General features: G+C 41.4%; 1 protein-coding gene across 1 annotated transcript in view; it reads left to right on the forward strand.

The window, feature by feature from the left end:
- COL9A1 (collagen type IX alpha 1 chain) overlaps window positions 1-17,202 on the forward strand; it is an 88,303-nt gene that overhangs the window by 8,589 nt on the left and 62,512 nt on the right. The window contains exons 6-9 of the mRNA XM_069599491.1: window positions 14,862-14,949; window positions 15,583-15,587; window positions 15,653-15,664; window positions 16,941-17,015. Of these exons, the coding sequence (XP_069455592.1) occupies window positions 14,862-14,949; window positions 15,583-15,587; window positions 15,653-15,664; window positions 16,941-17,015 (180 nt within the window). The remainder of the gene's footprint in view (window positions 1-14,861; window positions 14,950-15,582; window positions 15,588-15,652; window positions 15,665-16,940; window positions 17,016-17,202) is intronic.

The raw sequence follows: 17,202 nt of genomic DNA on the forward strand, positions 1-17,202 counted from the left end.
ACACACTAAGGGAGCTTAAAACGAATCCAGAATGGTGAAAATTAAGACCTCAGCATCTTTAAAAATCACCTGAATATCTTAAACATGGGCAGTTATTCATTTTTAAAAATGTTTTTCAATCAGTTTTTCAAAATGTCTTTAATGCCTCTTTTGAGTGTAGTATGGAATGGGGGCAGAGCCAGTTGAGTAGACAGCTCCTGGTCTCGAGTAGCTGAAAGTCTACTTGGAAGATGCTACATGACCACCTGGAGCACCCAGAATCCTTTGAGGCAACCTGCAAAAACCCACACTGGTGTCATACATAGTATGTATAAATAACCAATGGCCATATTCAAAGTAAGGTTAAGATGAATGGTAGATTTAGTTAATCAAGAATCCCATTCTTCTCAGAAGCAATGGAGCTTGACATGGAAGGATTTGAATTGGTAAAAAAAAAAGAGGAGAAAGTGCATTCTAGCTGAGAGCAAAAGAAGGAAAGAAAAAAGAGATAGAGAGGAAATAAACCATGTTCAAAGATTGGGAGCTTGGATGGTTTGGAAGAAGTGTACATGTAAAACTGTATGGGCGTGAGGGGGGCTTAGAGAGGGTCAGAGGTAGTAATTGCAGCATGTGAGAGGTGAGGTTAGGAAGTCATATGGTATCTGACCCAGGAGATGTAGAAATGACATAGATGGCACAATATTTCTTTATTTAGAAGCAGTCAAGTCTCGCTTGACATATTATGAAAGCAAAGGATTTTAGAGCTCTGTTTGTGATTTTGCCATAGAGACATATGGACATAAGGATAAGGAATTACGTAAGGACACATACACTTGTGCCAACTAGTACCATATAGTTCTATCATTTTGAATTGTTAAACTTGCACTGAGTTATCCTTTAAAAGGATATTATATAATATTACAGAAAATTAAAAATGAAATCTTACAGGGCAAGTGATCTTTTGGAAAAAACTCAAGAATTTAGAGCTCAATAAATAAATGCTTGATCCTCATACTCTCTGCTCTCTCTCTGGTACAGAGTTGTTAAATTCTAGTCACAGAACTCACATCATGGAGTGTAGCAGGGGTGACACAATGATTTTGAATGGTTCCTGCATGCTTCTCCAAAGAAAGAAAGGTTAGCGGGCATCTCAGTAATGGAATTGTTCAAATAACCTATTTTCAGGGGAAGAATTGTGATTAGTGTGAAGGGTAGTGTGAAATTTCTATATTCTGTGATGGGCAGGAAGCAATTTATAACTGCCACATTACTGCTCTGGCTTGTAGACACTTGAGCAAGTATTTCTCCAGCTAATGATTTATCACACCTCAAGTGGCTGAGTTAGAAAGCCAATGGGACCACTGGGGCACCATCTTGACATTTTGTGCAGCAAGATCTTTGCAATGGCACTGGGATGGCCTTCAGACAACACAGTCTCTGCCCTGTTTGTGTCACTTCTGGACCATAAGCAAGGGGAAGGAGACTTTAGAGTACATCCTCACTGTGATGAATATCAATCAAGCACTTGCATAATTGATTTAATTTACTGTTCTTGAAAAATATGTCATCATTATAATTCTGAAATCTACATGCTAGGATGCTATTAAGCTGGCTAATGGCCACAGCAGTAAAGTCGTAGTAGTATTAATTATGTTATAGTCTAGCCAGTCACAGCTAACTGTGGGTTATCTGCCAAGTATAGTCTCACCTCATGGTGGAGAACAGTTAGGACAAGTTATCTTTGATTTTATTCTGCCATGTGCAGGAATGCAACAAAATACCTGGCAGCTGGAGTTACGTTTGCTTTTGGTCCACCAAGGAGCTTTTCAGAATCAGTACATTGTCCATGTTAAAAGTATTTGCAACAGGCATGAGTGATTTTTTTCTTTTATGCTGAATTCTGACTCCATCACAAGGAAACACAAAAGAGACTTGAGCGTAAAGTCTCATTAAAGTTCCATATTTGATGATGTGGTGTGGTGACTAAAATAGATCAAGGTTATAGGCCCTCCAAACCCTACTTACACCCAAGGATAGGCAGTGACAATGTCAACTTCAAAAGTGAAGGTGAAGTCACTTAGTCGTGTCCGACTCTTTGCAACCCCATGGACTGTAGCCTACCAGCTCCTCCATCCATGGAATTTTCCAGGCAAGAATACTGGAGTGGGTTGCCATTTCCTGCTCCAGGGGATCTTCCCCACCCAGGGATCGAACCTGGGTCTCCTGCATTGCAGGCAGACAGTTTACTATCTGAGCCACCTGGGAAGCCCAAAGTTGTCACCAAAATGTATTCCTCAATTTTTACCCTGTATAAGACAAAGAAGTAGAAAATTCTACATAAGTAAATCCTGTTTACGTGTTTTTAGCATCTCAATACCTCTAATACACCAATTTAAAGTTTTAAAAGTGCTTTTTTTTTCTCTCATTAACTTACTTTATCTTTTGAACAATTTCATAGGATAACAAGCACAGATAGGATTAGCTCCATTTTTTTAGTTGAAGACACAATCTCACATAGATCTCTTGGCTTGTGAGAAACAGTGTTGGGCATAAAACTTCTCATCTTCCCTATTTTCTCTGTGCCAACTAACTTTCCTTTGAGAAAAATAGAAATATGTGTAACCATCTACCATTCTTTGTAAAGGATATCATCATTTTCATTTTGGAAGGTATTTGTGATTTGCACAAGTTTTTTAGAATCTACTTGGCAGGACAGATAAGACTCTTTTCTAAAAGAAGGAAGTTTACACAGTGGAACACATGTCCTCAGACATCGGTCACACTCGTGCTCACTTAGTGAACTCTCACTGTGTGCGTCTATACTGGGCGCACGGCGTGCAAGCCACAGGTCTCCTTCTCCCGGTTCCTGCGGGGTGAGTGGCTGAGACGAGTGAGCAATGATAATGGAACTTGACTAGGACCAGGAAAGTGGACGAAGGGACAGTCTCCTCACTCATGTCAGGGCGAGCAGGCATAGGAGGGAAGTCCAGGGCTGTTTCCTAGGGGAGGGGTCTGTAAGAGGAATTTGGAGGTGAACAGACTTATCCAGGATAAGATAAATCCAGTGTTCTAGGGAAAGGGACTCTCACATGGGAATTTCTGTATTTATGAACTCTCCTCTTTTCTAGCTTCATTAATTTCCCTGCACTCCTCCTCACTCTTCTAGACTAAGAATAGTCAAATACTCATGCGAGTCTCCAGACGAACCCAAATGCCCATGAGTTGTCCCTACACTCTTGTTTTTATTTTAGTTTGTGGTCTGTGATTGTCTCCCTTTGCCTGTAATCTGAAGTTGCTGGCAATTACTGGTCCCTTGGAAGACTTACGGTGGTGAATGGTGCTATCTGATTGTACTGCTGGGGCACTTCCCTCTTGATTGGAGACAATGAATATTCAGTGTTACTTGCGAGAAATTTTGAATTAAAATGATATATGCCAATAGCATGAAAGCGACAAGTTGCAGAGTATTTTTCCGTTTTTCTTCATGAAATTGGATTCCTTCTAATCTTTGACACTCTACATGAATTGAATACTTTTTTCAGGATCAGCACTTGCTTTTCTTTAGAAAAGCAAACATTCCTTCTAAAGGTATTAATTGATGTCAAAAGGTAGCCCTTGGAACTGCATAATGAAAATGCAGTGGAAAATGACATTTGATGGAGCGCTGACGCTGAGACTCATTTATATTGCTCTCGTTTGTGATTTCTCCCAATCTAGCCCAACTTTTATCTCTTTCTCTTTTCTAAATTGGAAAAGGGAACCAATTTCAGGAGGTTTCAAGACAGCTGCTCACATGCACGACAACTCAAACGCCTTCACGTCATTCCATGGTTATTTAGTGGGCTCAAAGCGTTTATATTTTTCCCAACATACTGCTATAATACATGGTTAGTTTGATTTCATAGCAATAAATTCCATATTTTCTATTTGCCTTTGTGCCCATATTTTAGGTTGGTGCCGTTTATTTCACTGCAAAGCTCAGTTTCCTGGCATCATACCATAAAAATATGTGATTTTATGGCAGGTTCTTTATTGTTTGTTGTCAGCAAGATTGCCCAGGAGAGTTATTTGGCACAGCTCTATTAGAAAACAAAGTTAGCCTTTCTACCTTTTCAGGATGTACACTAGGGGTTTGGGCTTATTTGAAAGCCCAAATGATGAAAGCCCAAAGGATGAAAGTATATATGGCTTTATAAATAAATGATTCAAATCCTTTATCTTATGCATGTTTTGAATAAACCAATGCAGAAAACATGATTAATCAGACAGATACAATGCTTTTAAAAGTATATTTCAAATGGGTTGCACTACATTACTTTTGTTAAATTCAGAGAAAATATGATTAGCAAAACTCGTGATGCAGAAGCCACATCCTTCTCTCTACCCCACAGAATTAAATCATACTAACTTCCCAACTGTAAAAACAAACAGAGCTTCATGAATGATAACATGGGAAAAATAAACTATGAGGTTGTGGTTAATATTATTTCTGGTGTTTGAAAATATTATAGGAAAGTTATGTTTTTAGTGGTTTAAGAAATGCATGATATCTACTATACAAAATATCTAAGCTATTAAGTTTGCTTATTATGTTGTTTTTGACAAATACTTTTAAAAAATCTTCTTTCAATTGGAAGTATTAAATACAAGAGAAATGATAGTGTTACTTGTACATGTCCATCAGTTCAGTTCAGTTGAGTGGCTCAGTTGTGTCTGACTCTTTGCGACCCCGTGGACTGCAGCATGCCAGGCCTCCCTGTCCATCACCAACTCCCAGAGTACACCCAAACCCATGTCCATTGAGTTGGTGATGCCATCCAACCATCTCATTCTCTGCTGTCCCCTTCTCCTCCTGCCTTCAATCTTTTCAAACATCAGGGTCTTTTCAAATGAGTCAGCTCTTCGCATCAGGCGGCCAAAGTATTGGAGTTTCAGCTTCAACATCAAAATACTTTTTATAACACTTTGGTGTTGTGATTTGATGAGAATATTTTTGAATATTGTCAAGTTTTTCGAGATAAAGCCTGCTACACTATAGACCACATTAACAACATCAGCTAGATTTTCCACTAGGTGGCAATGAAACAAGAGGGACACACAGAAAAAAGAGCTGCTTACAGAGAAGAAGCCACGATGGGCAAAGGTGCTAAGGATAACTAGAGTAAAACCTAAATAATGGCCAAACTTGCTTTCAATGGAAAATTGAAAATATGAAAATTTTTACTGGTCTCAGCTATGCCCAGACTGTTGCAACTGAAAATAATCAGTGTTATTAGTATTTCTATTTTTCTTAAAATGTATACAGGCTAAGAACATACAAAAATCTTGGTTGTGTCTTCTGGGTGGCTAGAAGGCAAGATATTAATTCAATGACATTTTTTACTTCCCTTCATGTCAATCTCTGTGTGGTTAGTTTCTTAGGTTACAACATGGTTTCCAGAGAATCCTGATCTTTCAAAGATATATAAAACTAAGTCTATGACTAAGTCTATGTAGTTCAAACCTCTCAGTTTATACATGAAGGACTTGAAACCCAGACAGGGGAAGGGGCTTTCCCTAAGCTGTAATCAAACCAGAAGGCAAATACTACCAATTCTTCTTCATTTTTAAAATCAATATCTATGTGTATATTTAATATTCAACAACTACTTATTAAACATCGGCTAAGTTATAGACAGAAATTGAAGCTACAGTGGTGCTTGTACTCATCCTAGGGAGAGGAGACAGAGATAGGTGAGTAAATGAGTACATTTATATTATTACCAGGTAGTCATAAATGGTATGGAGAAAAAAGAAGAAAATTGGACTGCTTGGAGAGAGGACCTCCTTGAGGGAAAAAAAACCTTATTTAGTAGAAACCTGAAGGAGTTGGGGGAGTGAGCATATATATGTGGTCTAGGGGAGGAGGATTTCAAGGAGAGGGAATGAGTTAAAAACCTGGTGTTGGTGTTGTCCACTGTGTCTGAAGCAAGCCTGGATGCCAGCATGTCTGGGATGAGATGGAGAGAAGCCAGCCCTGAGGCTGGAGAGGGACCAGACATGAGAGTGGGGAGCAGGTCAACACGCCGGCTTTTAGGCCTCGTGTGAGGTGGAGAGCTGGCAGATGATTTTGAATAGATAAGAAACCTGTTTTCTTCTTTTTAAAGCATCTCTTTGGCTGAATTTTGACAATGTATTGTAGGGGGAGGAAAGGACAGGGCATTTAGGGGCATCTTAGGAGAAGGCCCTTTTTTTGAAGTATAGTTGATTTGCAATATTGCATTAGTTTCAAGGGTGCAGTATAATGAGTCGGTCTTTTATTGAGATAGTCTTTTTTCCTCTATAGGTTATTAGGAGATGTTGGATGTAATTCCCTGTGCTGTACAGTAAATCCTTGTTGCTTATCTACTTTATGTATAGTAGCTTGTGGGCTTCCCTGATAGCTCAGTTGGTAAAGAATCCACCCACAATACAAGAGACCCCGGTTTGATTCCTGGGTTGGGGAGATTCGCTGGAAAAGGGATAGGCTACTCCCTCCAGTATTCTGGCCTGGAGAATTCAGTCCTATACAGTCCATGGAGTTGCAAAGAGTCGGACACAACTGAGCAACTTTCACTTTCACTGGTATTATATTTTTAGATTCCACATAAAAGTTACATTTGTCTTTCTCTGTCTGACTTACTTCTAAAACCGTAACATTCTGTGGGCCCATCCACGCTGATGCAAATGCAATATTTCATTCTTTTTTGTGGCTAATATTCTATCGCGTGTGTGTATGTGTGTACCACATCTTCTTAAGCCAATTGTCTGTTGATGGGCACTTGAATTGTTTCCACATCTTGGCTATTGTAAATAGTGCTGCTAGGAACACTGGCTTTACACTTTTTCTGGGTATATACCCTGGAGTAGGATTGCTGGATCATGTGGTAGGTCTATTTTTGCTTTTTCAAAGGAAACTCCATACTGTTTTCCTTAGTGATCGAGCCACTTTACATTCCTACCAACAATGTAGGAGAATTCTCTCTTCCGCACACCCTCTCCAGCATATGGTACTTGTAGACTTTTTGGTTGGTGATGGTCATTCTGACCAGTGTGAAGTGATATCTAATTGCAGTTTTGATTTGCATTTCCCTAATAATTAGCGGCATTGAGTATCTTTTCCTGTGCCTGTTGGCCATCTGTGTGTTTTCTTTGGAAAAATATCAGAAGACCTAAGTAGACCAACTCATTTTTTGATTGGATTGCTTGTTTTTTCCATATTGAGTTACATGAACTGTTTGTATACTTTGGATATTAATCTCTTGTAAGTTGCAGTTTTTGCCAATGTTCTTTCCCAATTTCTAGTTTGTCTTTTCATTTTATGTTGGTGGTTTTCTTTCTGTGCAAAGGCTTGTAAGTTTGATTAGGTCCCATTTGTTTTCTTTTGTCTTGGGAGACTGATCTAAGAAAATATTGCTATGATTTTTGTCAAAGAATATTTTGCTTATTTTCTCTTCTAGAGGTGTTATGGTTTCAGGTATTATATTTAGGTCTTTAAACTATCTTAAGTTTTTTTGTATATGGTATGAAGGAATATTCTAATTTCATTGATGCTCATGTGGCTGTCCAACTTTCCCAGCACTGCTTGTTGAAAATACTGTGCTTTTTCCACCGCATTCTTACATTCTTTGTTGTGGATTAATTGCTTATTGACTGGTTTATTTCTAAGCTCACTATTCTGTTACACTGAGCTATGTGTTTGCCTTTGTGCCAATACAACACTGTTTTTATTACTGTAGCTTTGTAATATAGTCTGAAGTCTGGATGGGTTATATCTCCAACTTCGTTCTATTTTCTCAAGATTGACTTAGCAATTCTGTGTCTTTTATGGTTTCGTCTAAATTTTAGGATTATTTGTTTTAGTTCCATGAACAATGTCATGGGTATTTTGATAGGGATTGCATTAAACCTGTGGATTGCTTTGGGTAGTATGGCTATTTTAACAATATTAATTCTTCCAATCCAAGAGCTTGGGATATCTTTCCATTTCTTTGTATCACCTTCAATTTCCTTATCAGTGTTTTATAATTTTAAGAGTATAGCTCTTTCACCTTCTTGGTTTAAGTTTATTCTTAGGTATTTTTTCTTTTGATGCAATTTTAAACAGGATTTTTTACTTCCTCTTTCAGACATTTTATTGTTAATGTAAAAAACAAAAGATTTCTGTATATTAACCTTATGTCCTGTTATCTTGCTGAATTCATTTCTTAACTCTAATAGATTTTGTGTAGAGACTTTAGGGTTCTCTATGCAGAGTATCATGTCCTCTGCAACTAGTGACAGTTTTACTTTTTCCTTTCCTAATCAGATACTTATTATTTCTTTTTCTAGTCTGATTGCTGTGGCTAGGACTTCCATTAATATGTTGAATAGAAGTCATGAGAGTGGTCATCCTTGACTTGCTCCTGAATTCAATAGGAAGGCTTTCAACTTTTAGCTTTTGAATATTGTGTTGGCTGTGAGCTTGTCATAAATGGCTTTTATTATGTTGAGATATGTTCCTTCTGTACCAAATTTGAAACACATTTTTTTCATGAATGGATGCTTAATTTTGTCAAATGCATTTTCTGCTTCTATTGAGATGATTGTGTTATTTTTATCCTTTGTTTTGTTAATATAGTGCATTGCATTGATTGATTTGTGTATGTTGACCCATCCTTGTGACCCTAGAATCAATCCAACTTGATCATGGTGTATGATTCTTTTTATGTGTTGTTGGACTTGATTTTTTAATATTTTGTTGAGGAAAACAAAATATTTTGTTTTTTTTGTGTATATTCATCAAAAAATGGCCTGTAATTTCCTTTTTTGGTAGCATCTTTGTCTGATTTTGTATCAGGGTGATGGTGGCCTCAGAGAATGAGTTTGGGAGTGCTCTCTCCTCTTCAATTTCTTGGAACAGTTTGAGAAGGTATAAGTTCTTCTTTGTATTTTGGTAGAGTTCCCCAGTGAAGCCATCTGGTCTTGGATTTTTGTTTGCTTGGAGTATTTTATTATTATAGAGTCTATTTCACTTCTAGTGATAGATCTGTTCAAATGATCTGTTTCTTCTTGACCTAGTCTTGTCAGGCTTTATGTTTTTAGAACTTGTCCATTTTTTCTAGGTTCAATTTATTGATAATAACTGTTCATAGAATACTCTTACAACTTTTAGGATCTCTGTGTTATTGGTTGTTATGTCTCCTTTTTCATTTCTTTTTTGTTTAATTATATCTTCTCTCTTTTCTTCATGAGCCTGGTTAGAGATTTATCAATTTTGTTTATTAAGAGGAGCTGTTAAGAGACTACTAAAATAGTTCTGGCAGGGATGGTCTGGGGTTAGAACAAGCCTGTAGTGATGGAGGTGTTGCAAAGTGATTGGATCCTGATATAATACTTTTGGAGTAAAGCAAATGAAATTTTATGTGTAAGAGAGAAAGAGTCATGCACGATTCCAGTATTTTTTGTGTAATTGGAAGCATAGAGTCTCCATTTATTGAGACATAAAAAACCGTGGGGGAAGAGCAGGTATCAGTGAGAATATCAGGTGTTGATTTGGAATATCTAAGTTTGATAAGGAGATTGATACCTTAGTGAAGACCCTGAGCAGGTAGTTAGATATGTTCTGGAGTTCAAGAGATAGGTCCAGCTGGGAATAGAACTCTGGGGGCTGTAAGTATATATGTACTTAAAGCCATGGACCAAATGAGAGTTGAATGTAATGCTGCCGCTGCTGCTAAGTCACTTCAGTCGTGTCCGACTCTGTGACCCCACAGATGGCAACCCACCAGGCTCCCCTGTCCCTGGGATTCTCCAGGCAAGAACACTGGAGTGGGTTGCCATTTCCTTCTCCAGTGCATGAAAGTGAAAAGTGAAAGGGAAGTTGTTCAGTCATCCCCGACTCTTAGAGACCCCATGGACTGCAGCTTACCAGGCTCCTCTGTCCATGGTTTTTCCAGGCAAGAGTACTAGAGTGGGGTGCCATTGCCTTCTCCAGCTGAGTGTAATAGAGAGACTCTAAGGTTGAGGCCCCGAATGACCAACATTTAGAATTTACTGAGGTGAGGATGATTCTGTCAAAGAGACCAATACGAGCAGCCCATGGTGGAGGGGAGAGCCAGGATATTGTGGTACTTGGAAAGCTGGTGGAAAATAGTATTCCAGGGAGAATGGAAAGGTCAACTCACTCAAATGCTGTAGATGGGACAAATAAGATGAGGACTTTGAGTTAACCACTGGATTTAGAAACCAATGGAACTGATCTTGAGAAAAGATCCACTGGAGTATTGAGAGTGAAAGCCCAGTCAGAAAGGGTTAAAGAGAGAACTGAAGGGAGAGGAATTGGAAGCAATGAACATAGACCACTCTTTCGAGCTCTGTATGAAGTGGGGAAGGAAACGAGATGGTAGCTGAAGGCGCATGTGGCGCGAGAGGAGGATACGCAGGACACCTCACCAGAACTCAGAGTGCAGCTCTTCTTGTTACTCTGCTATGGTAATCGCCTTAGGCTTCAAAGAACCAGCATTTATTACCACATCATCTCCCTCAAATGCCCTTCTAAATTAAGGCCACCTTCCCTCATCTCATCCCTATAGCAAAAAACTTTGGTGACAATCCCCTAATTATCTACTCAATAATATTCAAATCATTTTCCTTAGAATTCAAGGGGGGAAAAATTCTTTGCTACAGAGAGTCTGTCCCTTCTCTCTGCATAACTTTCCTTGTGCCTAATTATTGTCACTTCCTTCACCTTCCTGATCTCTGCTTAGGAAAACCTTACATGCCCTTTAGGTCCCTACTCAAGTATTCCAGATGATATGACCCCCCCTTGTTAATGGCCTTAGCCAGAAATATATCTTTCTCATCTCTACTACCATTGTATTTATTGTCAAAGCGTTTTCCAGCTTAGTTAGTGTCCTATAGACTAAACGTTTTTGTCTTCCATAGCGAAGAATGTGAAGCAGATGAATGAGTTATATGAAGATATGTTGAGTTAAAAATGAGCAAATGTAAAACATATTTAACCACATTCCAGCACTATGTTTGGAACTGCATGGCCTAGCCTACATAGACTTAGGGGGATATTCGATTTCGTGGCAACTCAGAGCCTCCTGCTCAGTTGCCACGAAGCCTCACCTAGAGGAGTTCCCTTATGATGGTAGAAGCCAACATTTCTTCATAAACTAAAAAGAAGCGTGAAATCTGTGAATTCAAGTAATTTTTCTAAAGCTTTTTTGTACTGTCTAGACAAAAATGTTAATGAAATATATCTCATGTTTAAGAATTTATCTTTGAAGAGCTAGTTTTTAGGCATTGTGTATAAAATTCAAGAATTCAGTTTGCAAAAGAAATTAAGCCTTGTTCCATTCTCTTTAATATTGAGCTAAGTCCTATAGTTTGTCATTAGAATTCTCTTTCAGGAGGAAAAGATAGTTGTCTGCTATTAGTTTTTGTTTAATTTTTATGAAAGGCTTAAGTACTTTATTAATATTTATTGATAGCCTAGCAAAATAAGTAAAAATCTCTAGCCCTAATAAGAGTTAAGAGTTGGGGCCAAAATTCCATGTTTTAATGTGTTGTCCTCTGGACCCTGTTCTGGCTTAGGGGATTGAATTACACCTTTTATGGAAAAGAATTGGGTAATGATGAATTCAGGCAGATGTAAGGTACTTGCACTCACACAACTATTTTTCTTGAAACAATGCATAAGTATTTTATATTGAGAAAAATAGGTTGGCCTAGGGCACTTTATGTTCTGCTTAACAGATTAAAATAAAATAAAATAACAGATTAAAATTAAATTAAATTAAATTAAAATAAAAAGCATGTTACTTTTCTCTTCTAGAATTTTTTCTCAACTGTCACATTCTGTAATTCCATTGTGGAAAGGAAAATATCTGTGGTTTCTCTAGAATATTTCCTTAGTGCTTGGCTTCTACTGGGACTAAATTAAAATATTTTTCATACATATTTCGTCCATGGGTATTCAAAGAGAAGAATGATTGCAGGTTTGAAAATGAGATGTGTGGAAATCAACATTTTAGATGTATAATGAAAGTGACTTTTACCAGGAAACTCTGCCAACTGCCTTCAAAATAATTAACGTGGAAATTGGAATTAATATTGCATGCCCCCAAACAGTTATTGTATAGTGCACAGGTGGTGGTTATGTGGAAGCAGAGATGTGTTCAGAAACCTCTGACCTGGGTGGTACTCTGTCACAACCCGCCTGTATTCACAGATGAATTCCATCTCATTCCCTTTTATCCTGCATCACAACTGCCCCGGGCATACTTACACAGGTGTACCCATTTATCCAGAGAGGACTACACTTCTGAGAAAATAGCTTAATAAACTATTTTGCATTTGCAATAAGTAACTTAAATGAACTATCTATACAAAGGATATAGGTTTCCTGGTTAGTCATATAATTAAACTTTCTCAAGGTGTTTAAGGTATGAAGTATTTTTGAGAATCAAAATATCACATGCATACAATGAATGCCAGTTTGGTATCAATTTCTGAAGGACTTAGTGAATAACATTGTATGAGTGGTCTCTTGTATTTTGAGAGTTAGGGATGGGGAGACACCTTTTCTTATTTTGGTAAAATACTTATCTGGTCATTAAGGAAGAAAAATCACGTTTACTATATGTCATATTCTGTCATACACATGAATATGTAACTGCATTTAGAAGCAGCTGCTAATTTGAGGAGCAACAGCAGAAATTTTGTTTCCGGATATATTCCTATAAGAAGCATGCAAATAGGGATTTCTTTTTCGTCTTACGGAAATTTCTTAGTCTAGTTCTGAAGTTTTCTAGTACATGTTGGAAACAAATTTATGTAGTTTTTATTTCTAGATCTGTCTTTTCTATTCATCTTTAATACAAATGTTCAATCACCAAGTGCTAGGGTTACCTGCTTGAAAAATCATACTTCATTCTGGAGATAGGATGTATTCTCCCAGGAGGCTGACCTTGTTTTCAAGTCAGGCACATTTGGAACTCCAGTTCTGACATTTACTAGCTATGTGACCTTTGGCAAATGATTTAACCTCTCTGAGCCCCTTTTCCCATACATGACTGGCCTTCAAGAGCTGTTGGAGGTGGTCCTCGTGTTTAGCAATCATTAAGGGAAAGGCTGGTCCATTCCTTCTTTTATCTTCCTTTTAAAACTTCCACTGCAGTTTAGAACAGAACCAAAATAAAATCCCTCCCAAGCAAACAAGACTAATCTGATTAAAAAGAAAGTGTGTGATTAAAGTGATTTCCTTAGCTGCAAGACACTGTGTGGTTTGGAAAGCAGTTCCTTTGTAGGATGTCAATATACTATTGAAAATAATTCACATCAAGAATACACAACTGTGTATGCTGATCTGTCATCATTTTCATACAATTCGTAGATACCTTTCCATCTCCAAATATGTCTTTTAGCTTTCTTTTCATCCCAATTAATTCATTTTCCTAGTTGTCCACCTTTTCTGGAGAAAAGGCATGGGAGGGTTGAGGGAAACAAGAAAAATAGGAAGAGGAGAACTCCAGGGCAATTAGAATCATGTGAGAAGGGGCATCAGTGTGGGAACATCAAAGCTTCATGTCTTATTTTCACCCCTTTATAAAATGAAAAGCCTCCTTTTGTTTAACTTTCCCTTCCTCTGTGGGCAGAAGGGAAGGAGTTCATCTTTCATTCTTTTCAAACTTGATCTTTCATCTAGTAACCTCAACTCTGGAAGCTTTTGTAACAATGGGAAAATGCATCTAATAATTCTAGATCCAGTACATTGAGTCCTTTTGGCAAGAGGGATGGAGGGCAAATCACTATTGGATGAGAGAAAAGAGATCACTTTACCTTATATTACTTTACATTTAGATGTATTATGTTTAGCTCTGGGACCTGCTCACTTTCTTAGACATCTGCATAATGCCAGGAGAATCAGCTGATCCAGAAATACAGATTTGATTGGAAATGCCTGGTGAGGAACTTCCTCAATGAGGAGGGGCCAGAGTAGTACCTAGTGGCAGGCTTCCCTTGGGTACACCAATTTTTTTCTTTTATACCTTCTCGCTTGAGGTTTTCAGATTCAGACCTGGCCATTCTTCCTTTTTTTCTGTTTCTTTCCTGTCCTACTTTTCTCTCTCCCTTAGCACCTGCTAAAATGTAAGAAGCTGTCAGGACACACCTGACTTTTAGTTGTCTAGGAATTTTATCTCTCTTCAACAAATGAAAATGTTAGTATTATGCAAAGTTCAAGTATTTTTTATTTTCTTGTTTTTTCTCTGGGTCTTAGATTTCTCTCATTCCTTCCACTTCTAGATCCTATTTGCATTTTAGGCAGAGACACCCCATGGCCAATATCTATCATGTATATTCTCCCAAGGACCAATTTCCCTTTTTCTATTTCATTCCTGGTGCCACCTCTTTGCTGTCTGTTTCTAATCTTTTTCTGAGTGAAATCTTATTGAATATGTCCTCTGTGAAGTTCAGTAGGCCTCGGTTCCCATCCAGACTCTGACATTTACTAGCTTGGGCCTACAACAGTTACCTCTTCTCTCTGAGACTCATTTTAATAGAATCTACCTCTTGAAGGCTGTGTGGGAACAGAAATAGGAAGTAAATATGCCTGGTGGGTTTCCTGCCTAGGGCTCTGCTGGAGCAATGCAAAGCTAAGTCATTTACATTCAATGATAGGAGAAATGTGGGAAGGATTTCCAGCCCATTCCTCCTGGAAAAACTGTATTCAAGGAAGGAGAGTCCTAGTCCGCTGAGATGAATTGATGACCTGACTCAACAGTTGGACCGCATTTACCATCGCATCTCCCTTTTAAATGACCCACTTTTGTTCTCCAAAGAGACCTAACTGACTGGCTGCTGTCTTTCTCCAGTTTGAACTTCAATGGATGCTGATCCATTGTGACCCCCTGCGACCCCGGAGAGAAACTTGTCATGAGCTGCCAGCTAGGATCACGGTGAGTCCCTAGACAATCTGCAAAGGCCACTTGCAGCCAGCTTACCTCTCTACACCGCCGCAAACTCTCCCCGTCCTCACTGTTTGTCTAAAAGAGTCCAGGCTTTTGCTGCACAGACCAGATATTGAAGAAGCGCGGGTCCCACCCACAGTCTGGCGGGTAGAAACCACTTGCGCGGGGGAGGGGGGCGACTGAAGGGGTATGGATCCAGCTTGGGTGGCTTACGATCCTCCCCAGCCCCCGGACCCCTCACCTCCCAGCCTCTCTCCAGGAAAATGCTGGTCACTACTCAAGCCCTCGGTGGCACACAGGCCACCTGAGAAGACTCTGGGGACCGCGAGAGGTCCCCAGGGGCAGGTGGGGCGGAGGCGGGGAAAGGGTTAAGGGGGACTGTTGTCATTCTATCCGTCCTCTGGCCCGCCAGCTCTCCTCCAATCCCCGGGACCCTCTCGGGGGCCGTTCATAAACAGGAGGAACTCACCCTCCTGGGCCGGCGCCCCCTCGCATCCCCGGCTCCCGGGGGCGCTCCTGGCGGGGACTAGCGCCACTGCGCGCGCTGCGGGCATGGCCTGGGCGGCGTCGGGCCGCAGGGCCCTCGGGCTGAGACTGCTGCTGTCGGGGCTCTGCTTGTGCGCAGCTCAAGTAAGTTGTGCGCGGGTTTAGGGGACCGCCTTCTCACTGTCTCCCCCCTCTTTTCTTTCCTCCAGACCATCGACCAGGTAAGCCGGGGGCGAGAAGCGCTGGCGTGTTCCAAGTGCGCTCAGGGCGAGGCGGGGGTGCAGTCGCCTGGGGAAGCGCGCGGAGATGCGGAGCATCCCGCGGGCCGCGCGGCTCCGCGCATCCTCGGGCCACGCACCTGCAGCGAGCAAGGTGGGAGGCGGGGGCCCGAGGGGACACCCCGAGGGTCCGAGAACGGGCGCCCCCTTACCGACCGGGCCCCACACTGCAGGCTCGGGCCGCGGAAGCCCTAGGAGGCTGGAGGCCGGGGCTTTAATTTTCAGCCTTGCTTCCCTCCGCACTTCGTCCCCTCCCCGCCCCTGGTCCTGGGCGGCCGGGCCCGGGGGAGGCGCGATCCCAGGCAACCTCGCATCCCGCCTGCGTGGACTCGGCGGCCCGGGCTCACCTCGGAATTTCGGCAGCACCGGGCAGAGGCGGGCGGGGTAGGGGGCGGCGCCGTTTGAGGTTTCACTTACAAAGACCCCATTGTAACCTGTCTGGTCACCGGGAGTTTAGAAAAACCAAGGTTTCCTTGATGAAAGAAGCCTTTTAATTTTTTTTTTTTTCCTTCCATTCAGAAGAGAAAAAACCTAAAATTCCCACATTTCCTAAAACGCGTCCAAACTTTCAGAGGCCAGCCTTCCATCGAGCGCCATCAAAGCGGAGCTATTTGCAACAGATAAAAGGGGTCACGCTCTGGGGTCCGCCTGAAATTTGGCGTCTTTATGAAATGAGGTGCACAGACCTCCTTCAAGAGGAGGATCTGAAGAGGTCGGGCCCTCGCTGAGTTTCTCGGCCTCGCCTGTCTCTCCCTAAGAGGGCCCCCTAGTTTTCTTCTGAACGCAGACAGATCTACAAAACCATCCTGGAGTTGATCTGGTGTGGCTCGCCTCGGTTCTGAGCTGCCTCACTTTATCCAAAAGGCTGACCTGCATTTCTTGATTAAATTCAGGAATTCAGTGACCACCATCTTTATGATCCAACCCCATGAGTAAGAGGCCCCCTCTTCCCCACAAGCCCCGTTGGGTTGAAAGCTCCGTAGACGGGAGGATCCCACTCTGGGGGCCCAGATTCTGCTCTCACCTCACTGTCAGCCTCGTTCAGAACCTCGAGGACGGGAAGCAACCGCATTTCCTTGGAAGTCTGGTCTCAGCGTGTTATGCTGGGCTTGAACCCGGCCTCCACAGGCACTGACTTTGCGGGGAGGCGGCGGGCTCGGGCCCACCTTTTCGTCCTTGTTTCCCGTGCTCCCCTAACCCGCGTGTGCTCTTTTGTCAGAGGGGCCCCCCAGGTGAGCAGGGTCCTCCGGGGCCGCCAGGTCCCCCTGGAGTCCCGGGCATCGACGGCATCGACGTAAGTGTCCACCTCCAGCCCCTGCTCCTCTCCCAGCGGCCCGGGTGGGGTTTTCGAGAGAGCCCGTAAGCCCTCTACCCAGAGGTGGGACGGGACGTGTGTGAGGGCTGGGAGTGGGGCCCAGACGCCTGGGGACTGCGGAGGGAGGCAGTCCTGCGTCCCGTGGCCCGGGCGGTTGATCACAGCC

The sequence above is a fragment of the Ovis canadensis genome, chromosome 9 (assembly GCF_042477335.2).
Source record: "Ovis canadensis isolate MfBH-ARS-UI-01 breed Bighorn chromosome 9, ARS-UI_OviCan_v2, whole genome shotgun sequence".
Lineage (NCBI taxonomy): Eukaryota > Metazoa > Chordata > Mammalia > Artiodactyla > Bovidae > Ovis > Ovis canadensis.